This window comes from Oncorhynchus masou, chromosome 33, assembly GCF_036934945.1.
Source record: "Oncorhynchus masou masou isolate Uvic2021 chromosome 33, UVic_Omas_1.1, whole genome shotgun sequence".
Taxonomy (NCBI): Eukaryota; Metazoa; Chordata; class Actinopteri; order Salmoniformes; family Salmonidae; genus Oncorhynchus; species Oncorhynchus masou.
The window spans coordinates 19,927,801-19,952,771 of record NC_088244.1 but is presented as its reverse complement, the minus strand read 5'-3'; the positions used below and the strand labels follow the sequence as shown (position 1 = coordinate 19,952,771).

Genomic DNA, 24,971 nt, shown 5'->3' with positions numbered 1-24,971 from the left:
AATTAGATCTTTGTATTCTATTGCTTGTCTTATTTTAAGGAGTCGCTCTCTATGGCCTGTCAGAAAGCAGAAATAGAACAGTGAAACACACACGCAGCAAAACTCCACAGAAATAGAAGCCAAGAGGTCAGAAGACAGAGATGGTTTTGGTCTTGTGTTTCACCACTTTTGATGACCTCAGGGCTATTCTTCCCTTCACTGAAGTTTTCTGATACACACATGATTCATAAGATACAGGAAAACACATTGCTAAAACTTACGCCCTGTCATCAGTCTCCGAATTAGATCTGATGACCAAATGAAAGGAAAACATCAGGGCCATCAGACATTAAAGAACACAAAAACATAATGGTCTATGACTGTAAAAGTTGTTGTGAATTTAACATAAGGAGCTTCAACGTAAGTGTTACCCAATAGCTTTGTTGAGATTGTGTTATCATTTAGTCCCATCATCTCTGCCAATAGCTGTGGTGCACCTAGTGCCATTTCCCAATGATGGAATCCCCTAGTGGCCTGTCTAGACGGGATCCACAGTGAGATTGCACCACACTGCAAACAGCAAACATTGTACCCAGCTACAAAGTCTTGCACATGTATCCTACTGAGGTGCACAGAGTCTAATGGTGGAGATCAGTGTTTCAACGTCTTTTGTACCTGCCTGGGACAATTTACATTAAAACAAGCTCTTTACAGCATACACAATCAGTGTCAGGGTTATCATTATTGTTATATATAAATGTCTATCTTTTTAATATTTATTTTAATGTAGATGGCCAAAGTCTGTGTCATCGCAATTTTTTATAGCCAACCAATGCCTTTGTTCGTGCACAGGCAACATACACTTTGATTGACAGTTATTGTTTTGAGTGAACACAGTCCTTTTACCAGTCAGTAGCAACAAAGAATGGAAGGTGTTGAACACTTACGCAAATTAGTTTAACTTAATTTTATTAAAATAACATGAAATAAACAACATTCTCATGTTTACAATAAAAAAGAAATGTACCTCCTTGAAAGAGACATGGCAGACTAATTGCAAATTAGATTTCAAATATTTTTTTAAATATTAAAGACAATTGCCCAATATCCAGCTCATGATGGTTTACCCAAAGAAAGGGCTGATTAAAATGTGTGGGTAACTACTGATCAGAACACTCTGCAAAGCCATGAACCAATCACATGGACCGTAGAAACATAGCAATTGCGTTTGTTAAAACGTCCAAATAAAAATCAGTCATGCTTGACTGTCTAACAAGTTATAATTTGTTTCCAGAATTAAGGAAAACAATTATAAAAGCATGAAGATGAAGACATTGATAATAATTTCAAATTTCTATCTGATTTAAGACTATGTACAATCAAATACCCCTGCAAAACCTATAGATGGATCACACTGTTTTTGATAAGAATCATCCTATAAGGTGGTTGGTCTAGGCTTCATCTCCTCTTCAGGCAGGTCAGCTTAGAGAATATCTTCTACATAAGAAACTAGGGCAGTCAGTCCTGTCAGACAGAAAGGTGTGCTTCACAGCTCAGAGATAGAGAGCCTCTTATTTCACTCTCTCTCAGGCATTTCCTTCACTGTCTCTGCCTCTCTGTCCCCAGGTAGATGTGCTTTCTTTCACATATTTACATGTTCCACTAACTGCATTGCCACTCTGTCCATTGCACCCATTTTAGCAATGGAGCAAATTACAGTAGGCCTCTGATTAACCCTATAATTTGCATGAATTTCATTCACCATCAATCATCTTCTCCAACCCAATGGGAAGTCAATATTTTTCTCTTCTCTCCATATCAAAACAGTCACTGGAAAAAACTCAGTCAGTGACTGAAATCCCATATTGATCCCATCCACCGTCACTATCAGAGGATTCCTTTAAACCGCAGTCACTCGTCTTTTTCTACGCCATACAATGCCTTGCAAAAGTATTCATCCCCTTGGCATTTTTCCTATTTTGTTGCATTATAACCTGTAATTTCAATAGATTTTTGGGGGATTTAATATAATGGAAATAAACAAAATAGTCCACATTTGGTTAACTGAAATGAAAAAAATGACTTGTTAAAAAACTTTAAAAATTAAAATAAACTGGTGCAACCAATTACCTTCAGAAGTCACATAATTACTTAAATAAAGCCCACCTGTGTGTAATCTAAGTGTCACATGATCTGTCACATGATCTCAGTATACATACACCTGTTCTGAAAGACCCCAGAATCTGCAAGCAACACCACTAAGCAAGCGGCACCATGAAGACCAAGGAGCTTTCCAAACAGGTCAGGGACAAAGTTGTGGAGAAGTACAGATTAGGGTTGGGTTATAAAAAAAATATCTGAAACTTTGAACATCCCACAGAGCACCATTTAATCCATTATTAAAAAATTGAAAGAATATAGCACCACAACAAACCTTCCAAGAGAGGGCTGCCCACCAAAACTCAAGGACCAGGCAAGGAGGGCATTAATCAGAGAGGCAACAAAGAGACCAAAGATAACCCTGAATGAGCTGCAAAGCTCCACAGAGGAGATTGGAGTATCTGTCCATAGGACCACTTTAAGCCAAACACTCCACAGAGGTGGGCTTTACAGAAGAGTGGCCAGAAAAAAAGCCATTGCTTAAAGATAAGCAAAAACGTTTGGTGGTCGCCAAAATGCATGTGGGAGACTCTCCAAACATATGGAAGAAGGTAATCTGGTCACATGAGACTAAAATGTAGCTTTTTGGCCATCAAGGAAAACGCTATGTCTGGCGCAAACCTAACACCTCTCATCACAGTGAAGCATGGTGATGGCAGCATCATGCTGTGGGGATGTTTTTCATCGGCAGGGACTGGGTCAGAATTGAAGGAATGGTGGATGGCTCCAAATACAGGAAAATTCTTGAGGGAAACCTGTTTCAGTCTTCCAGAAACTTGAGACTGGGACAGAGGTTCACCTTCCAGCAGGACAATGACCCTAAGCATACTGCTAAAGCAACACCTGAGTGGTATAAGGTAAACATTTTAATGTCTTGGAATGGTCAAAGCCCAGACCTCAATTCAATTGAGAATCTGTGGTATGACATAAAGATTGCCGTACACCAGCGGAAACAATCCAAGCAAGAGCAGTTTTACCTTGAAGAATAGGCAAAAATCCCAGTGGCTATAGAGATATACCCCAAGAGACTTGCAGCTGTAATTACTGAAAAGGTGTCTCTACAACGTATTGACTTTGGGGGTGGGTGGGTGGGGGGGGGGGGGGGGTAAATAGTTATGCACGCTCAAGTCTTCCCTTTTTGTCTTATTTTTTGTTTGTTTCACAACAAAAATATTTTGCATCTTCAAAGTGGTAGACATGTTCTGTAAATCAAATGATACAAACCCCCCACAAATCTATTTAATTCCTGGATGTAAGGCAACAAAATAGGAAAAATGCCAAGGGGGGTGAATACTTTCATAAGGCACTGTAGATATTTGGTGTGTGTGTGTGTGTGTGTGAGTGTGTGTGTGTGTGAGTGTGTGTGTGTGTGTGTGTGTGTGTGTGAGTGTGTGTATGCTCATGCAAACACGTGTATGTTTTGGAACAGGAGCAGGTAGGAGGGACAGGTTGGGTATTGTAGTTCAGAACACAGGCAGTCTGCTATAGGTGGAAGTGAAGGCGTTAATATCCTCCGTGTGGGAGGCTCTGTGCATGGAGGGTTCTGAGGCACTGCGGTTGATCTTAGGCAGGGAGTGCTGGAGCAGCTCAATTGACGACAGGATCTGGAAGAGAGGGAGAGGAAAAGAGAGAGAGAAAGAGGAGTAGATTGGATGAGTACCGGGAAGCACTCCCATCAAATTTGGAGGCCTTTGCTACAGTGTAATTTACATTCAACTCCAGGGACATTTCAACCCACTTCAGCCAATAAAGGTGTCAAGATAATGTACAGAGAAAACTCATTAGCTAGTACCTGGGGGAACAGTGGCCTCTCGTCCTTGATTTTCTTGATGCAGTCGGCCACCAGCCTCTTCATGGCCTTAGGACAGCTCTTATAAAGCTTACTGAGATCTGGAGACAGGTACCCCCGGCCCACCATGAAGATGATCTATAGAGGGAGAAAAAGGGTTAGAGGTCAGGGGTAAGGAATAGAGGTCTGAGACAGGTACCCCCGGCCAACCATGAAGATGATCTATAGAGGGAGAAAAAGGGTTAGAGGTCAGGGGTAAGGAATAGAGGTCTGAGACAGGTACCCCGGCCCACCATGAAGATGATCTGACAATGGAGACAGAGATAAGGGATTACAGTGTTATTCTTTTCTGTGGAGGTCACAACCAGTCACTAATAATACCTATGAGACAGTCCTTATGACAGAACTTGACTATGGCCCTATCCTCCTAATTCCTGCTTAGAAGCTCAAATTAAAGCAGGAAGCACCAGTGACTCGGTCTATAAAAAAGTGGTCAGATGAAGCAGATGCTAAACTACAGAACTGTTTTGCTATCACAGACTGGAACATGTTAAAGGATTCTTCCGATGGCATTGAGGAGTACACCCCATCAGTCACTGGATTTATCAATAAGTGCATTGAGGACGTCGTCCCCACAGTGACTGTACGTACATACCCCAACCAGAAGCCATGGATTACAGGCAACATTCGCACTGAGCTAAAGGGTAGAGCTGCCGTTTTCAAGGTGCGGGACTCTAACCCGGAAGCTTACAAGAAATCATGTCATGCCCTGTGACGAACCATCAAACAGGCAAAGCGTCAATACAGGGCTAAGATTGAATCATACTACACCGGCTCCGACGCTCGTCTTATATGGCAGGGCTTGCAAACTTTTACAGACTACAAAGGGAATCACAGCCGGGAGCTGCCCAGTGACACAAGCCTACCAGATGAGCTAAATCACTTCTATGCTCGCTTCGAGGCAAGCAACACTGAGACATGCATGAGAGCATCAGCTGTTCCGGACGACTGTGTGATCACGCTCTTCTGAAAGACCCCAGAATCTGCAAGCAACACCACTAAGCAAGCGGCACCATGAAGACCAAGGAGCTTTCCAAACAGGTCAGGGACAAAGTTGTGGAGAAGTACAGATTAGGGTTGGGTTATAAAAAAAATATCTGAAACTTTGAACATCCCACAGAGCACCATTTAATCCATTATTAAAAAATTGAAAGAATATAGCACCAAAACAAACCTTCCAAGAGAGGGCTGCCCACCAAAACTCAAGGACCAGGCAAGGAGGGCATTAATCAGAGAGGCAACAAAGAGACCAAAGATAACCCTGAATGAGCTGCAAAGCTCCACAGAGTAGATTGGAGTATCTGTCCATAGGACCACTTTAAGCCATACACTCCACAGAGGTGGGCTTTACAGAAGAGTGGCCAGAAAAAAAGCCATTGCTTAAAGATAAGCAAAAACGTTTGGTGGTCGCCAAAATGCATGTGGGAGACTCCCCAAACATATGGAAGAAGGTAATCTGGTCACATGAGACTAAAATGTAGCTTTTTGGCCATCCAGGTTAAACGCTATGTCTGGCGCAAACCTAACACCTCTCATCACCCCGAGAACACCACCCTCACAGTGAAGCATGGTGATGGCAGCATCATGCTGTGGGGATGTTTTTCATCGGCAGGGACTGGGTCAGAATTGAAGGAATGATGGATGGCTCTAAATACAGGAAAATTCTAGCCGACGCAGCCGACGTGAGTAAGACCTTTAAACAGGTCAACATACACAAGGCTGCGGGGCCAGACGGATTACCAGGACGTGTGCTCTGAGCATGTGCTGACCAACTGGCAGATGTCTTCACTGACATTTTCAATTTCAACATGTCCCTGATTGAGTCTGTAATACAACATGTTTCAAGCAGACGCACCATAGTCCCTGTGCACAAGGACACAAAGGCAACCTGCTTAAATGACTACAGACCCATAGCACTCACATCTGTAGCCATGAATTGCTTTGAAAGGTTGGCAATGGCTCACATCAACACCATTATCCCAGAAACCCTAGACCCACTCCAATTTGCATACCGCCACAGATGATGCAATCTCTATTGCACTCCACACTGCCCTTTCCACCTGGACAAAAGGAGCACTTATGTGAGAATGTTATTCATTGACTACAGCTCATTGACTACAGTTTAGCGTTCAACACCATAGTACTCTCAAAGCTCATCACTAAGCTAAGGATCCTGGGACTAAACACCTCCCTCTGCAACTGGATCCTGGACTTCCTGACGGGCCGCCCACAGGTGGTGAAGGTAGGTATCAACACATCTGCCACGCTGATCCTCAACACTGGAGCTCCTAGGGGTGTGTGTTCAGTCCCCTCCTGTACTCCCTGTTCACCCACGACTGCATGGCCAGGCACGACTCCAACACCATCATGAAGTTTGCAGATGACACAACAGTAGTAGGCCTGATCACCGACAACGACGAGACAGCCTATAGGGAGGAGGTCAGAGACGTGGCCGGGTGGTGCCAGAATAACAACCTATCCCTCAACGTAACCAAGACTAAGGAGATGATTGTGGACTACAGGAAAAGGAGGACCGAGCACGCCCCTATTCTCATCGACGGGGCTGTAGTGGAGCAGGTTGAGAGCTTCAAGTTCCTTGGTGTCCACATCACCAACAAACTAACATGGTCCAAGCACACGAAGACAGTCGTGAAGAGGGCACGACAAAGCCTATTCCCCCTCAGGAGATTGAAAAGATTTGGCATGGGTCCTGAGATACTCAAAAGGTTCTACAGCTGCAACATCGAGAGCATTCTGACTGGTACGGCAATTGCTCAGCCTCTGACCACAAGGCACTACTAGGGTAGTGTGTACGGCCCAGTACATCACTGGGGCTAAGCTGCCTGCCATCCAGGACCTCTACAATAGGCGGTGTCAGATGAAGTCCCTAAAAATTGTCAAAGACCCCAGCCATAGACTGTTCTCTCTACTACCACATGGCAAGCGGTACCGGAGAGCCAAGTCTAGGACAAAAAGGCTTCTCAACAGTTTTTACCCCCAAGACATAAGACTGCTGAACAGGTAATCCAATGTCTACCTGGACTATTTGCATTGTGTGTGTCCCCCAAACCCCTCTTTTACGCTGCTGCTACTCTGTTTATCATATATGCATAGTCACTTTAACTATACATTCATTTACATACTATCTTAATTGGGCCGACCAACCAGTGCTCCCGCACATTGGCTAACCGGGCGATCTGCATTGTGTCCCGCCACCCACCACCCGCTAAACCCCTCTTTTACGCTACTGCTACTCTCTGTTCATCATATATGCATAGCCACTTTACCCATTCTAAATGTACATACTACCTCAATCAGCCTGACTAACCGGAGTCTGTATGTAGCCTCACTACTTTTATAGCCTCGCTAAATGTATATAGCCTGTCTTTTTACTGTTGTTTTATTTCTTTACTTACCTATTGTTCACCTAATACCTTTTTTGCACTATTAGTTCGAGCCTGTAAGTAAGCATTTCACCTGTTGTATTCGGTGCACGTTACAAATAAACTGATTTGATTTGAGAGAGACAGAGAGAGAGAGAGAGAGATACTAGATCAAAATAAGTACATTTATGCCCGTGACTGAAACTGGGTCACACAATCTTAGTTATATTAGATTTGTTAAAATCAAACAAGGCAGGACAGTATCTGTCCCTAAATTTAGCACAACTGAAATAGAGACTACCATGGTTTTAGAGATGGCTGTGTGGCAGGCTGGGTTTACCTGGTCTCTGTTGGCTATTTGTGAGTATGGCAGCTCTCCCGTCATCAGCTCATGGAGGACAACACCGTAGGAGTACACGTCAGACTGGAAACTATAGGGCATGTTGTCCTGCATACGGATAACCTCAGGAGCCTGAGAACAGAGGATAGAATAACAGACAACTTGTTTAAATTGATTTCATTTTTAATTCCAGGAACCATAATGAGTACATCTCAAAGGTGTGGTTTCTAAGTTTCATTTTCAAAAGAGACAAGTCAAACGATTGCTGGAGTGCACGACCACCAAAACAAACGTATTTTCCCAGATTAAGAAACTGCTCCCCTTAACCTAGGGGTGGGCAATTCCAGTCCTCGGGGGCCTGATTGGTGTCACAGTTTTGCCCCAGCCTCAGCTAACACACCTGACTCCAATAATCACCTAATCATGATCTTCCGTTTAGAGATTTTGCTCTTACTGACCATCCACAGTATGGACCCTGAGGGTTGCTCCACCTGGTGAGAACCACTCCACCTGGCCTTGACCGTGGCCAGACCAAAGTCTCCTATCTTCACTGTCAGGCCCTCATGTAGGAAGATATCTGTACCACTGTCAAGGAAGCAGAGCTGTGGCAGACTGCTGAATCTGTGAAAAATACTACGACTTTGAACGCATACATAATTTGTCTAATTTTAAGCCAACACTATTTTCTATTCAGTTGTCACAACAAAGTGACAGAACTTAAAACAGTGAAGAAAAGGATACTGTTTGACTTCATGTCCCGGTGGATGATGTTTTTGGCGTGCAAATAGCTGAAAGAAAAATACAGTGAAAATGGGAATTTACGACATTTCAGTTGCATGTTAATAATAAACACAATATCCTTCTAAACTATCACCTTTTTATAGTGTCAATCTAAAGCTAACACCCTTGTAAACCTAGTATTCCTATAGAGCTATAAGTAGCACCAAATTACAGCTAAACTTGTCCCTGCTGTGTGGACTCACTCCATGCCCTGAGCTGTCTGCCTGGCAATGTCTATAAGCTGGAACATCTGGAAGTTGGTCTCCTGGACGTGAAGGTGTTTGTAGAGGCTGCTGCCCTCACACCACTGGGTCACGATGGCCAGGTTGTCCTTCGTCATGTAGCCCATGAACAACAGGATGTTGACGTGCCGTGTTTTCCTGCGGACAAAAAGAAGGAGAGAGACATACAGACGGCGAGAGAGAGAGGGAGAGCAAGAGTGAGAGGGCGATACAGGAAGAGGAAATCACCAAAACAAAGATGAGATAATGCTGCATGAAGATAATCTACCTATCTAATCTAAATTATTATTATTATAGTTCTCTCACTGCTCTCACCCTCTCTTACCTAAGTACAGCCACCTCGTTTCTGAAGGCCTGGAACTGCTCTGGCGTGGGGTCAATCACCTTTAGGATCTTCACCGCTACATCACCTACAACAGACAAACAACGTGGTACAGAAACTGTCTACGCTGCTGTGTGACCATGTAGACTAGGCTCAGTACAAGTGTTCAAGTCAACTCATAGGCATGATTGGAAGATCCAGAACTCCTCACAAACCTTTGTAGACCTTCGCAACAGCATAACCAAGCATTACAAGCATTGTGTTTATCCAACAGGTGCAATCCAGAAGCATGCTCACCGTGCCATTTCCCTTTGTATACCGTTCCGAAGGAGCCTGAGCCGATACAGGAGTGAAGAACCACTTCACTGGCCTCAATCTCCCAGTAATAACTGGAGTCCCGCTTGTCCCTCGGACGCTGCAGTGGGATAGTCAATATAAGGCCACATTCTCCATCTAAAGTAGATCTTACATACAATTCACTTATACAGTTATTCCTACACTCTTACAAAAAAAGGTGCTATCTACAACCTAAAAGGGTTCTTTGGCTGGCCCATAAGAGAACCCTTTGAAGAACGCTTTTTGGCTCCAGATACAACCATTCTGGGTTCCATGTAGAACCCTATGTGGAAACTACAGGGGCTGTCTAACTTACTATTTTGTGTTTCTCCTGAGTGTTGAATGAAGGAGCCCTCTCTCGTCTGTCTGGAGCTGGGGTGTTAGACTGGGACCAGCCTGTGGGACTCTGGCTGGGGGAACTCCCGCCTAGGAAGGGAAGATGGACCAATGGTATTTAGAATGGCAGGTTATGACAGAAAGTGTTGTTGTGGGATGTTGTGCATGTTTCCATTAGCTTAGAAGAAACTGTGCCACTCATGTGGGGTAACCACCTTTTAAAATCTTACCTGAGTCATGATTACGCATTGCTTCATGATTACGCATTGCTTCCTAGGAAAACACAAAATATTATTTCAGATTTTTACACATATCAAATGAACACAAGTCATTCAACAGTTTCCTCATTCAGTTAGACCATTCAGTTAAAGAAACTATAAAAGCATGTGGATACTAGTCTGTTGAAAGGCATGCCATGTTATTTATCACACAACACTCTGCCACTGCCTCCTAACCTTGTCTGGGCTCTCTGACGTCGCCTCAACAAAAGAGTCGGAGAAGCGAATAATACCTACTCTCCTCCTACGCACCATGAGCTAGGGGAGGTATTCAGACCATCTAGCTAGTCCCCATCAGGGCACAACACAGTGGGACAGGGAAGGAAAGGGAGATGAGGAGAGATAGAGTGCTACCCAGGTGTTACATTTTGTGGGCATATTAGATACAGCTATCAAGTTATAATTTTTCCAATTACACGGGTATGGAAACTAATGAATCAGAAAGGAATACAGTAAAGTGCAACATATAAAAAGTGAAATGAAACAAAGAGAATAGAACACAATCAAGGAAATCATGCAAAGTAAATTGTAATCATGCTAGATTAATTACTTAGTAGAAATAGTAAGGGGGAGGGAGGGATGACAGAAGTTACGGAGAAGATGGTTGAGATTCCGAGCGTGTAAGAAGGGCCAGATCGGGCAGGGAGGTTATTTTAGGATGGGCTGCCTGGACCTCCAGGAGTCCCCTGGGGACCCGCGTGGTGTGTTGTTACCTCCATCATGCTGCTGTCGACGGGCATGGTGGTGCTGACCATGTGGACGTTGGGCGTGGAGGTGGAGCGCTGCCTCTGGGACAGAGCGCCCCCCGTGGGTGGGTAGGGGGCCGTGTAGTTGAAGGCGTGAGGGGTGGAGCAGCGATGAAGAGAGCTAAGGGGTGAATACAGGGGAAACATCAGGCTTAGGAAAAGTAGGGACACTGAACACAACACATTAAGTGCATCAGTAAGATAGAATAGTGTCATGGTTTTGTCATGACAATTGTTTGGATAAAAAAGCATCAAATATTATTACCATGATTGAATAATTACTATTTTTGTTTATCTTAGTCTGAGATACCATTGAGTGGCTCTTCTAATGCAAATAATAATAATAATTCACACACAAGATAATTCTACAACTTCTTACAATCAATCTCACAGGGGTGTAGTAGATGGCAGCTTGTCAGTTTCATCTCTGCCATTATGTGACATTTTCCTCAGGCACACCCTAGAACACCCTCACTATGTGACATGGTTAGAAGGCCGTTTCTGTTTCAGGCAGTGACCGTTTGACACTACTTTTCAAAATCTATCCTCTACTTTCTTGATAGTTGAACAAACACAGTCCTGCACACATTGAGATTCTACTAAATTTAATAACAGGAAAATGTTCTAGGTATTAGGATTTCCATTCTACAAATACTACCCCATTCACTAGGGGAAGTATTTCAACCTCAGTTTTTGCCAAGAATTTGCTATGATGTTACGCTACAAAGCTCACCAGTCAAAGTTAGCACAAATCCTACCAAAACAATTCACATGGTACAGATGTGGGATCTAAATTTTAACAGTATTGTCACAGTAAATGAATCCTACAGCAACAGGATTTTAACTTTCACACTTTTCCGACGATGTAATGTTTAATCTGCAATTAGGCTATTATCTGGCCAAAATCGGGCTACATGAAAAGTGCAATTCTGCTAATATAACAGTTTGTTAGTGCGGGAGATTTACATATATTTCTGTGAATTTATGCAAATCTCGACATTCATCTGCATTTCCTGCAGAGCAATAAAATTCTCAGCAACAACAGAGTAATCAAATTAAGATCCAATCTCAGAGTAGTACATATTTCACAATAACTTGGAGGGAAAGGATATGGTTTTTAATTTCTTGCATGTGCCATGCTTTTCTAGGAACCTATGCAACTCATGATTGCTCGTTAGCCTTTCAGAATGGTGGTAGGTGACAATTCTCCTTGCACTCTCATTAAAGTTCTTGTTGATTCAGTGATGCTTCGTGTGATTCTGGTCTTGGTTCACTGCTGACTGGAAAGTATATTGTACTGTACTGTCAGTTGCTGGTGAAAGTGGCACTCCATGCTAGTGACATACCATAACAACACTCATAATGTATTAGACCACACTTCTAACCCTGTAAAGCACTCTATGAGAACAAATCCCCCCTTTTGGCCAAAACAGGACTTTGTTTCGAAGAGCATCTGAGATTGTTCTGCACCAAACAACTTGATACTGTGTGCGAGCTAATTTGGCGATGATCTGAGTGCTTTTAAACTGTAATAAATGCTGAAACAACAGCCTCTTTTCACACCTCTGGTTACATCATAAAGCTAGAGACAAAAAACAGGCATTGATTCGGTTTGAGGCCTGGGTTAAGGTGCTTTACAACTTACAGCTGCATCAGCTGAGGGCCAGTCAAACATGGCAACCAAAGAACCCTTAACATTTGGCCACCATTACCTCTGAGAGCCAAAGACTTAGTAAACCTTACTGTACTGTAGTTAAATCAATTACAACCACACGCAACCCTTAGCCGTCATTAAATGGTAAGTCAAGAGGAAGACTTTGGCTGTACTTCTGTAGTTATTTGATTGCAGATGTTATGTTGCTGCCTGGAGATAGCCTTGCTCACAGTACCAGGGTGAAAGAAATCCATGGGACCCGTATCACCATGGGTCGGAAGTGATAGGTCAGAGTTCAAGAGCAGGAGGGGTGGCTTTACCTGCTGGGGAGTCGGGACAGCGATTCTCTCATTCGCCGAGAAGTAAGAGGGGGAAGAGATGGACCCCCACTTTCACCTGGTGTCGGGAACAACCTAGAGAGAGAGAGTTTCAAGCTTTATTAGTCATATGTACAGGATACACATGGTATACACTGTCCAACGAAATGCTTACTGGGAGGACCCTTCTCAACAAACCAACATAAATAAGAAACAAAAAATCTACAAATGCATCTCTTCATGGCCAGTGATAGCCATCGACAAATGTATCTCTTCACGGCCAGTGATAGCCATCTACAAATGTATCTCTTCACGGCCAGTGATAGCCATCGACAAATGTATCTCTTCACGGCCAGTGATAGCCATCTACAAATGTATCTCTTCACGGCCAGTGATAGCCATCTACAAATGTATCTCTTCACGGTCAGTGATAGCCATCTACAAATGTATCTCTTCACGGCCAGTGATGGCCATCTACAAATGTATCTCTTCACGGCCAGTGATAGCCATCTACAAATGTATCTCTTCACGGCCAGTGATAGCCATCTACAAATGTATCTCTTCACGGCCAGTGATAGCCATCTACAAATGTATCTCTTCACGGCCAGTGATAGCCATCTACAAATGTATCTCTTCACGGCCAGTGATAGCCATCTACAAATGTATCTCTTCACGGCCAGTGATAGCCATCTACAAATGTGTCTCTTCATGGCCAGTGATAGCCATCTACAAATGTATCTCTTCATGGCCAGTGATAGCCATCGACAAATGTATCTCTTCATGGCCAGTGATAGCCATCTACAAATGTATCTCTTCATGGCCAGTGATAGCCATCTACAAATGTATCTCTTCATGGCCAGTGATAGCCATCTACAAATGTATCTCTTCATGGCCAGTGATAGCCATCTACAAATGTATCTCTTCATGGCCAGTGATAGCCATCTACAAATGTATCTCTTCACAGCCAGTGATAGCCATCTACAAATGTGTCTCTTCACGGCCAGTGATAGCCATCTACAAATGTATCTCTTCATGGCCAGTGATAGCCATCTACAAATGTATCTCTTCATGGCCAGTGATAGCCATCTACAAATGTATCTCTTCATGGCCAGTGATAGCCATCTACAAATGTATCTCTTCATGGCCAGTGATAGCCATCTACAAATGTATCTCTTCATGGCCAGTGATAGCCATCTACAAATGTATCTCTTCATGGCCAGTGATAGCCATCTACAAATGTATCTCTTCATGGCCAGTGATAGCCATCTACAAATGCTTACTGTTGAAATATGGAGAACTAAAGCCTGCATGCAAAACAATTCTCTATGTAAATATCTATCTTCAATGCAGACTGTGAGACCACCACTATAATTTTTCTTACTTAGCTCTTTTGTTAGTATGTTCCTTATTTTGTTTATTCACCCATTGCTGTATACTTGTACTGTTAATATTTATATTGTTTTGTAAGTGTTCTTGCTATTCAATACAAACAGTTAGGTGTTAGCAGCCATTTTGATTTGCTCTGCACAGAAGAGGAGAGGAGTCTTACAGGAGCTGTCTGATGTTGCTCCAATCCACACACATCGTGGGCACTTTGGTGCTGCAATGCTCATGGAATTTGTAGCCGCATGTTTGGCAACGGAAACCATTCAAAAGGAACTTCTGGCATATATCGCAGAAGGCCAACTTCAGAAATGTTTTCCGAACCTGAAAGTTAAAGAGGAAGATTAAGTATTTCATTATTTTCCAGCCGATGCTAACGGCCTGGGTAAACAGTGTAACATCCTTTATGGCAGAGGGGTGTCAAACATATGGCCATTCAATCCAGCCCGCCGATTTTTGTTTTTTCAATGTTCTTGTTTTTTTTTGGGGGGGGGGGAATATTAAATTGACATTTAAATGACTCAAACCAAATCGAAACTGTATAGAAATGTATAGTCCCTCCATTTATAGATGAAGTCGGAAGTTTACATACACTTAGGTTGGAGTCATTAAAACTAGTTTTTCAACCACTCCACAAATTTCTTTTTAACAAACTATAGTTTTGGCAAGTCGGTTAGGACATCTACTTTGTGCATGACACATGGCATTTTTCCAACAATTGATTAGACAGATTATTTCACTTACAATTCACTGTATCACAATTCCAGTGGGTCAGAAGTTTACATACACTAAGTTGAGTGTGCCTTCAAACAGCTTGGAAAATTCCAGAAAATGATGTCATGGCTTTGGAAGCTTCTGATAGGCTAATTGACATAATTTGAGTCAATTGGAGGTGTATCGCTGGATGTATTGCAAGGCCTACCGTCAAACTCAGTGCCTCTTTGCTTGACATCATGAGAAAATCAAAAGAAATCAGCCAAGACCTCAGGAAAAAAATTGTAGACCTCCACAAGTCTGGTTCATCCTTGGGAGCAATTTCCAAATGCCTGAAGGTACTACGTTCATCTGTACAAACAATAGTACGCAAGTAAAAACACTCCGAGAGATGAAAGTACTTTAGTGCGAAAAGTGCAAATCAATCCCAGAACAACAGCAAAAGACCCTGTGAAGATGCTGGAGGAAACAGGTGCCAAAGTATCTATATCCACAATAAAATGACCTATATCGACATAACCTGAAAGGCCGCTCAGCAAGGAAGAAGCCACTGCTCCAAAACTGCCATAAAAAAGCCAGACTACGGTTTGCAACTGCACATGGGAACAAAAATCGTACTTTTGAGAAATGTCCTCTGGTCTGATGAAACAAAAATAGAACTGTTTGGCCATAATGACCATGGTTATGTTTTGAGGAAAAGGGGGAGGCTTGCAAGCCGAAGAACACCATCCCAACCGTGAAGCACGGGTGTGGCAGCATCATGTTGTGGGGGTGCTTTGCTGCAGGAGGGACTGCTGCTCTTCACAAAATAGATGGCATCATGAGGATGGAAGATTATGTGTTATATTGAATCAACATCTCAAGACATCAGCCAGGAAGTTAAAGCTTGTTCACAAAAGGGTCTTCCAAATGGACAATGACCCCAAGCATACTTCCAAAGTTGTGGCAAAATGGCTTAAGGACAAGAAAGTCAAGGTATTCGAGTGGCCATCACAAAGCCCTGACCTCAATCCTATAGAAAGTTTATGGGCAGAACTGAAAAAGCGTGTGCGAGCAAGGAGGCCTACAAACCTGACTCAGTTGCACCAGCTCTGTCAGAAGGAATGGGACAAAATTCACCCAACTTATTGTGGGAAGCTTGTGGAAGGCTACCCAAAACATTTGAGCCAAGTTAAACAATTTAAAAGCAATGCTACCAAATATTAATTGAGTGTATGTAAACTTCTGACCCCCTGAGAATGTGATGGAAGAAATAAAAGCTGAAATCATTCTCTCTCTCTTTTAACTAGGATTAAATGTCAGGAATTGTGGAAAAACTGAGTTTAAATGTATTTGGCTAAGGTGTATGTACATTTCCGACTTCAAATGTATAGTCTTTTTACTCTGTCAAAATGAAAGCTAGACAGTCAGGGAGCATCAAAAATACAAAAGCGATTGATAGAGGACTATTTTGTACAAATGTGTACAACAAGGAAATATAATACATTTTAAAAGCGGCCCTTCGGACCTTGGTTTAGACTGAATGCAGCCCGCGGGGTAAAATTCATTTGAAACCCCTGCTTTATGGGCTACTTACAAAGTTGTGCGTTGTCAAGGGGACATGATCTAAGACTTTCACCAGCAGTTCTTCCCCAATTAGTGAGGTAGAGTCGGTATTCCAATCCATACGTGACTTTTTACTGTTAGAAAAGGAACATGACACATTAAGTAAAGTAACAAATACTAGAGAGCAGACTGACACAACCAACCTTTACAAGAAAAGGTCATTCAACATGTCTTAGCCTGAAAGGTTGTATAGCTGCAGAATTCTTTTTTTTGCAAAAAATAAAACACTTTCTTACAGCATCATATGGACCTACCTCAAGGTAGAAGTTGCCCCTAACCACTAGGATCAGCTTGTCCCACCCCCAATCCTAGCTTTTAACCTTAGGTGGGTGAAATAATACCTCACCCTGTATCAGTGGTTAGGGATCATTTCACCTACACTGCAGAGATCCAGTGACACCCCTCTGTTCCCCAGTGCCCAGAGCATACCTCCTCTGTCCTGGGTGCAGTCTGAAGACAGCACAGCACTCCGGTTGCAGGCCCCGCACCTTCAGCGCTTTGATCAGGCAGCTGTGCAGGGTCATACCTGGCCTCACATTCACCTGAGGGACCACAACTAAAACACTCAACAACAACTACAACAACAACACTTACTGGGACCAGTGAAAACACAAGCATGTGCATAATATATTATCTTTTGGGATAATGGGATGATTTGGAATAATGGTATGCCCTTTGGTCTGTGTATGATGATGACAATCAATTTAGGTAGCAATTTTCCATTAACAGACTGCCACACTGCACTTAGGTGACTCAGTTAATTAAGCCCCCACTCAAACAACATTAGCGCAGCAGTGTGTTGTTGTTTCCATAATCCCACTCACTCACTGTCCCCAAAACTACTGTATTTCATTGCTTCCATTTTTTTAGTGTCCTTGGGTGTTTTGAAAGGCTCTTCAAATGAAATGTATGATTAGTAATGTACTATTATTATTATTGTTCTAATGGACTCACCACTGTGCGCTGCTGGTTGGGGAGGTAGACGCGGATGGTGCTGCTGGTCTTGGAGTCGGGGATCTTACTGTCGTCGGAGGAGCGGCGCTCGGAGGGGAAGCCCTGCACCATGGTCGGGGAAAGGCAAGGGCCCTCGAACACAGAGTCCTTCATCCCAAAACCGTTGCTCAGGGTCTTCCATGCTCCCTGGAGGTGCTCCATCAGCAAACACTGGTGCTCTCAGCGCTCTGGGGACATAGTGGGAGTCAAAGTGTTGGGTTGAAATTCATCATATAGCCATGTTTACGCAGTGTCTGTCTTCATTCCCTCACAACTCCCAATACATTGCATATTCTGAAAAGTAGCTGAGAAAACTAGAAAGGAGTCTACCTGGTAGTAGTAGTGGTAGTAGCTAGTAGGATTTGACAGTCCTCCAAAACATTCTGTGATTTTATTGGTCCTATTAGGGCTGTGGCGGTCATGCCATTTTGTCAGCCGGTGACTGTCAAGCAAATAACTGCCGGTCTCACGGTAATTGACCATTAATTAACATAAACACATTTGGCATCTCCTGGCTTCCACACATAGCCTACAAGCCACTGATGCATACCTTTGGAACATTTTAAAAAGTCTAATAAATAATTTTTATGTAGCCTACACCATCACAATAAATCCATGACTTATTTTAGACAGGTCTAAAATGATACAAAGAAAATGTTGTCTATTTCAGATGTCCTTAGGCCCTGATGTGGCTATGCCATATGGCTGTGGGCTACACTAGTTCATTTAGCAGACAAAATTTGCTTTGAATTCCGTGGCATTATTTTATATTATTTTATAGTATTAAGAATACAATTGAACATAGCTGAATAAAATAGAAAGGATATTTTCTCCAAACTATTTCTGAGGGAGCGCGCACTTGAGGCTATTCTGTGTTGAGAGGTTAACAAAGAAACTGGTGCTCCTATATGCCTAATTTAGAGTTATTTATGCAACAGTGATTCAAACATTGGGCAATGTGTTTTGATTTTTCATACATTCTAAGGCTGCATGATGCGACTCTAATGATGATTTCACAAAAGTTGCATGAAAGGCATGAACTCTGCTTTGTTTTTTTGTGCAGGCTGTACACACTTCATCAGTCTCTCATTCACAATTTCACAAGCACTTGATAATGCCTTGAATATCCCGGCCCTTTGCGGCCAGTAGTCGTTGTGCCCTGGGTTGAATATAATTATTATAATTCCCTTCTCCCGGCTGTGTGCTCCAAAGCACTTCTCACTCACATGGCTCTCTCGTATATCTAAATTCTTATTAGCCAATGCCCGTCACGTGAGCAGGTCCTTCTCACAGGCATCTCAGCTCCGAAGTTATCGAATTCTGAAGTGCATATTGAAGATAGCACTGTCCACATTTACTTTTTCGTCAGCCAATAAGATGAGTAGGCCTAACAAAGAGCAAAAGCACTAGCCTATGTCCATCTACTATCCCCCATAGTACAAAAGTCAACTTGTCCATCTGTGCGAGAAATAAATATTCCAAACATAGTCTGGGACAGCTGTGGGATGCGATAGATCCCAAAATAATGCAACCACTCTCATCAAAAAAAGTTTAAAAGAAACAAGGCTGATGCAACAGATCAGAACGTTTAGCTTAAAATGTTGATAACCTATTAGGCTATTTCTTCACATCATAAGCACAGCAATGAGCACACGGCAGTAGGCTTTAAGCCGCAAATGTTACAAAATGCAATGAACTAGTGGGAAAACACCATTCTCAAAAGTGACCGCAAATGTGATTATGCATGTAATGCTTTATTATAAAGGGACATTATCTTCCTCAAACTTGAAACTCAAGCATTGCCTATGTATTGTATGCCAGTTAGGCTCTACATCGGTTGTAAAGTGGATTCATGTGCTTAATTTGAAGACATTATTGGGCCACTTTAGTTGTGATACAAACCGTACCAAAACATATAGGTCTATGAGCTAGTCTACATGAGGTGTGCGACTATGATTTGAAAAATTCACAAAAAAAGCCATGTGCTGTTTCTGCCCATACTGCATACAAGCTGGGCATCATTCACAAGTGATAATATACATTCCACTGTATGTGGACACCTGCTCGTCGAAGATCTCATTTCAAAATCATGGGCATTAATATGGAGTTGTTCCCCCCTTTGCTGCTATCACAGCCGGCCCTCCTCTGGGAAGGCCCTTCCACGAGATGTTGGAACATTGCTGCAGGGACTTGCTTCCATTCAGTCACAAGAGCATTAGTGAGGTTGGGCACTGATATTGGGCGATTAGGCCTGGCTCACAGCCGGCATTCCAATTTATTACAAAGATTTTTGATGGGGTTGAGGTCAGGGCTCTGTGCGGGCCAGTTCTTCCACACCCATCTCGACAAACCATTTCTGTATGGACCTCGCTTTGTGCACTGGGGCATTGTCATGCTGAAAAGGGTAAAGGGCCTTCCCAAAAATGTTGCCACAAAGTTGGAAGCACAGAATCGTGGAGAATGTAATTGTAAGCTGTATCATTACAAATTCCCTTCACTGGAACTAAGGGGCCTAGCCCGAACCATGAAAAACAGCCCCAGACAATTAATCATTCTCCACCAAACATTACAGTTGGCACTATGCATTCGGGCAGGTAGCGTTCTCCTGGCATACACCAAACCCAGATTTGTCTGTCGAACTGCCAGATGGTGAAGTGTGATTCATCACTCCAGAGAACGCGTTCCCACTGCTCCTGAGTCCAATGGTGGCGAGCTTTACACCACTCCAGCCAACTCTTGGCATTGCGCATGGTCATCTTAGACTTGTGTGGCTGCTCGGCCATGGAAACTCATTTTTTGAAGCTCCTGACGAAAAGTTATTGCCCTGACGTTGCTTCCATAGGCAGTTTGGTACTAAGTTTGGTACGAGTGAGTGTTGCAACCGAGAATAGATGATTTTTACGTGTTACGCGCTTCAGCACTTGCCGGTCCTATTCTGTGAGATTGTGTGGCCTACCACTTTGTGGCCGAGCCGTTGTTGCTCCAAGACGTTTCCACTTCACAATAACAGAAATTACAGTTGGCCGGGGCAGCTCTAGCAGGGAAGAAATTTGACGAACTGACTTGTTGGAAAGGTAGCATCCTATGACAGTGCCATGTTGAAAGTCACTGAGCTTTTCAGTGAGGCCATTCTACTGTCAATGTTTGTCCACGGCGACTGCATGGCTGTGTGCTCGATTTTATACACCTGTCAGTAACGGTGTGGCTGAAATAGCCGAATCCACTAGCATGAAGGGGTGTTGACATACTTTTGTATATACAGTTGATGTCGGAAGTTTACATGCACCTTAGCCAAATACATTTAAACTCAGTTTTTTTACAATTCCTGACATTTAACTAAGCTTTAACTGATGTCTTGAGATGTTGCTTCAACATATCCACATAATTTTCCATCCTCATGATGCCATCTATTTTGTGAAGTGCACCAGTCCCTCCTGCAGCAAAGCACCCCCACAACATGATGCTGCCACCCCCGTGCTTCACGGTTGGGATGGTGTTCTTCGGTTTGCAAGCCTTCCCCCTTTTCCCTCTGAACATAACGATGGTCATTATGGCCAAAGTTTTATTTTTGTTTCATCAGACCAGAGGACATTTCTCCAAAAAGTACAATCTTTGTCCCCATGTGCAGTTGCAACCGTAGTCTGTCTTTTTTATGGCGGTGTTGGAACAGTGGCTTCTTCCTTGCTGAGTTGCCTTTCAGGTTATGTTGATATAGGACTCATTTTACTGTGGATATAGATACTTTTGTACCTGTTTCCTCCAGCATTTCACAATATCCTTTTTTTGTTGATCTGGGATTGATTTGCATTTTTCGCACCAAAGTACGTTCATCTCTAGGAGACAGAACGTGCCTCCTTCCTGAGCGGTATGATGGCTGCGTGGTCCCATGGTGTTTATACTTGCGTACTATTGTTTGTACAGATGAGCGTGGTACCTTCAGGTGTTTGGAAATTGCTCCCAAGGATGAACCAGACTTGTGGAGGTCTACAATTTTATTTCTGAGTTCTTTGCTGATTTCTGTTGATTTTCCCTTGATGTCAAGCAAAGAGGCAGTGAGTCTGAAGGTAGGCCTTGAAATACATCCACAGGCACACCTCCAATTGACTCAAATTATGTCAATTAGCCTATCAGAAGCTTCTAAAGCCATGACATATTTTTCCAAGCTGTTTAAAGGCACAGTCAACTTATTGTATGTAAACTTCTGACTCACTGGAATTGTGATACAGTGAATTATAAGTGAAATAATCAGTCTGTAAACAATTGTTGGTAAAATGACTTGTGTCATGCACAAAGTAGATGTTCTAACCGACTTGCCAAAACTATAGTTTGTTAACAAGAAATTTGTGGAGTGGTTGAAAAACGAGTTTTAATGACTCCAACCTAAGTGTATATAAACTTCCAATTTCAACTGTATCGTGTGTCTGTGACCAACAGATGCATATTTGTATTCCCAGTCATGAAATCCATTGATTAGGGCCTAATGAATGTATTTCAATTCACTGATTTCCTTATATGAACTGTAACTAAGTAAAATCTTTGAAACTGCTGCATGTTGTATTTATAGTTTTGTTCAGTGTAGTAACATTGGTAATATATGATTTATAGTGTATGGTTACATTTAATTTGCTCTTTAAAAACCTAACCTTTGGAATGACTTCAATGGCAACAGTGAATCTATTAAGAGATCTCTCAATAATCATTCTCATGACAGCACATTGGTAGTAGTCAGTGTCAAATATCAAACCTTGATGAGAGATCAAATGGATAAAAGTAGCTGTCGAAAAGGTCAATTCTCAGTAGGAGGTGCTGCCCAGCCTATTGTTATTTTTTTCTTCTGATATATAACGTTGAAGATCTGACGTTGTTTCAAAGGTACAAATGCAACATATGTTATACAAGGCTTGCCTATGTTGAAAATTGGTTACCATGATGACATAATACTGTGGTTAAAATGTCACCCTCAAAACACTTTTTGCAAATGCAGTGTATTGTCCACATAGATTCTATGTCAAAATACCTTGACAAATTATGTCGAAACAAGTTGATTCAACCAGTTTGTGCCCAGTGGGTTATAACTACATATTCCATCTTTCAAAAAAAGTAGAGATGACAAATGCCAAGGTGTTATAGAATGAGAATAGAATGTGTTATTTGCAATGCATTTACATTTGACAAAATAAGTACATGTATTTGTGCAGGAGAATAGTGGTAGAAATGGCTGAACACAGTCCTCCAATTTACAAGTTTAGAGTCTATTTTCAACTTTTCCTCTAAACATAGATTGAAATAGCATAAACAATGCCACGCTGTCTAAAATATGACAGTAGCCTATCTAGGGGCCCTTTTCCGTACGATCCAAACTCCTTCATCAACCGAAACTTTAGACAGATCTATCACAATTTTCCTATCACATTAAAATACACATATTTGTTCTACTGACTCCAACAAGACTGAAAGTGATCTGACTAGTGATAAAGACGACAGCTGCAATCCAATTTTGTGCAGAATTAATGGCACTGCCAGAGCAAACTCACCAACACAAGCTAGAAAACTTCAGCTCCGCCATAACTTGAGCAAAATGTGGAGTCGATGACATCGTCATATTTGCAACGCATTCAGAAAATAAAAAAAGTAGCGGGTTATGATCAATCCAAAATGTTTAGCCCGGAAAGAAAGTAACAATGTATCAAAGTATCAAACCATGAAATAATAACCCACATGAAAGGAACCCCGATGTGTTACCCAACCAACCCCTAAAAAGATCTTTTGCCTTCCTTTCATTACTTACCCTGGGTGAGAGAAAAAAACACAAGCCTACGAGTCCAACAGACACCTTCCCAAAGTCACATGTGAATGACACTATGCAACCGCCCGCTTCTATTTGCCTGATGCTAAATTAAAACTTTAAAAAAGTGGTTGTAGTTGTTGTTCACATACCAATCAATATTTACGGCGATAAACAGAAGGTGAAAGAGTTTGAGTTCATGTCGTGCGCCTGCCTGACGCCAGTGACTGAAACAGGACCCCACAGTAATAACAAGAATTTCAGCCATGCAATTTACTGCGCAAAAATGAGGACACAAATTTAAATCAGCCAACCCACTCTGACACTATAGTATTTACTTTTTATGTGAATAACTAGTGAAAAGTACACAAAGTCCAAAAAGTGGAGGTGTAGGTTAATAGAAAACAACCACACGTATGTTATTAATGAACTTTGAATGTGTGATGGAGGTTGGGCACGGACAAACAGCACACAAATTAGACTAGATTTAGCCTAGCTATGGGCATTCAGGATGATTAAAATGTGTTGAGATTGCAATAGGCAGACTTTACACCAAAATATGTAATTATATCAAAACTTCAAAACAAAAATGACATTGCTCAATTGCTAAATCTGTGAATCTGTGCAATATATGGTGAATCAGCATAAAATGCAGCCAATTATAATATTTTATATTTTTTTGTAGACTATATGCTTATATTCAGTTGCAGAAGGAGAAATCCATCAAAAGAATAGAAAGCACCCCATCATCTGGTAAAAAGAAGGCACTACCCATAGCCTGGTTCAGTGAGCATCTACAATTACGCTATCTTTTCAGGCCTGTCTATTAGATTTTTGACAAGAGATTTTAAAATCTTGGTTACTTGATATAGATTAAACCTGCTTGTTGACTTGAAATAGATCAAACCTGCACGGTGACTTGAAATATATCAAATCTGCAAATCTTTTGAACTTAAATGTACTGCATCTATCTTATTTGAGACATGCTGTTCTCATCATGAAATAGAGTCCTTTCTCATAGCAAAGAACAAGCTTAAAAGTGTTTGCTCTTAAATGGAGCAATAGGGTCCTATCTTAACTTCAAACCTTCTACTCACCATGTGTTCAAGATCAGGTCCCCAGCCAATGGTCCCCTGAGGTAGATTACGACATCAAAGAGCCCAGAGTTCTATTGTGGAGAAAGATCAGAGCTTTGGTGATGTGGCTCTCCTCACCAGCACAGACCAGCAGCCTGCTCTCCTTAATGCTATGAGCACACATTGAATGTACAGGCAAATGACATCCTTATTAAAAAAAAGCTATAATCATCCTAATTTTATAGTTGCATATCATATCCTCTCTCTCCTGTCAAATGCTCACCATTTTCTGATCATATATTTGATTTAATCTCCATTACAGCAACTACCTAATTCATATCCTGACAGCAACAAATACCAGGAAATACCAATGCAAGCACTTTGTAAGCAGCCTAAGAGGAAGAGGGCAGGGCTTTATCACTGTACGATCTTAAGGTATCCCATTAGGATGCAGTCTAATCATCCATCCCAGTGCAACGTCAGCTGCAGTGTTGGGAGGAAAACAGAAAACCATTATTTCGGGGGAAAGTATCCAGTCACTGGTATTCACTAAACCAAAAAGATGAAACTCAATTTAGAGAATCTATAGTTTTGAAAAACAATGTATTGAGGGTTTCAATATCCCACATCACACTAGTGAAATCAGCCTATCCCTTCCACGTTCATGACTGTGCAGGCCACCTTAAGATATGG

General features: G+C 42.1%; 1 protein-coding gene across 7 annotated transcripts; it reads right to left on the bottom strand.

Annotated features, from left to right (window-relative positions):
• Positions 1-931: 931 nt before the first annotated feature.
• On the bottom strand, positions 932-24,644 carry LOC135527979 (RAF proto-oncogene serine/threonine-protein kinase-like). 7 transcript variants are annotated; one of them, XM_064956698.1, is made up of 18 exons: positions 24,562-24,644; positions 24,300-24,370; positions 17,379-17,605; positions 16,854-16,966; positions 16,396-16,498; positions 14,272-14,429; positions 12,726-12,818; positions 10,719-10,872; positions 9,958-10,000; positions 9,708-9,817; positions 9,353-9,470; positions 9,059-9,143; positions 8,695-8,871; positions 8,453-8,499; positions 8,170-8,288; positions 7,712-7,843; positions 3,932-4,066; positions 932-3,743 (listed from the first exon to the last, which is right to left on the bottom strand). In XM_064956698.1, the coding sequence occupies exons 3-18, from the start codon at positions 17,577-17,579 to the stop codon at positions 3,603-3,605; spliced, it is 1,929 nt and encodes a 642-aa protein (XP_064812770.1). In that variant the 5' UTR covers positions 17,580-17,605; positions 24,300-24,370; positions 24,562-24,644; the 3' UTR covers positions 932-3,602. The 7 variants fall into 7 exon arrangements, with proteins under 7 accessions (XP_064812770.1, XP_064812772.1, XP_064812771.1 ...); XM_064956700.1 differs by lacking the exons at positions 24,300-24,370; positions 24,562-24,644 and adding an exon at positions 23,355-23,423; XM_064956699.1 differs by lacking the exons at positions 24,300-24,370; positions 24,562-24,644 and adding an exon at positions 23,206-23,345.
• Positions 24,645-24,971: the final 327 nt, after the last annotated feature.

Excerpts from the sequence above, each read along its gene's own strand:
- LOC135527979 (XM_064956698.1), bottom strand. The coding sequence starts at position 17,579 with ATGGAGCACCTCCAGGGAGCATGGAAGACCCTGAGCAACGGTTTTGGG. Across the intron at positions 9,471-9,707 it reads CTCAGGAGAAACACAAAATA|CGTCCGAGGGACAAGCGGGA; the intron begins GTAAGTTAGACA and ends ATCCCACTGCAG. Across the intron at positions 8,872-9,058 it reads AACGAGGTGGCTGTACTTAG|GAAAACACGGCACGTCAACA; the intron begins GTAAGAGAGGGT and ends TTTTGTCCGCAG.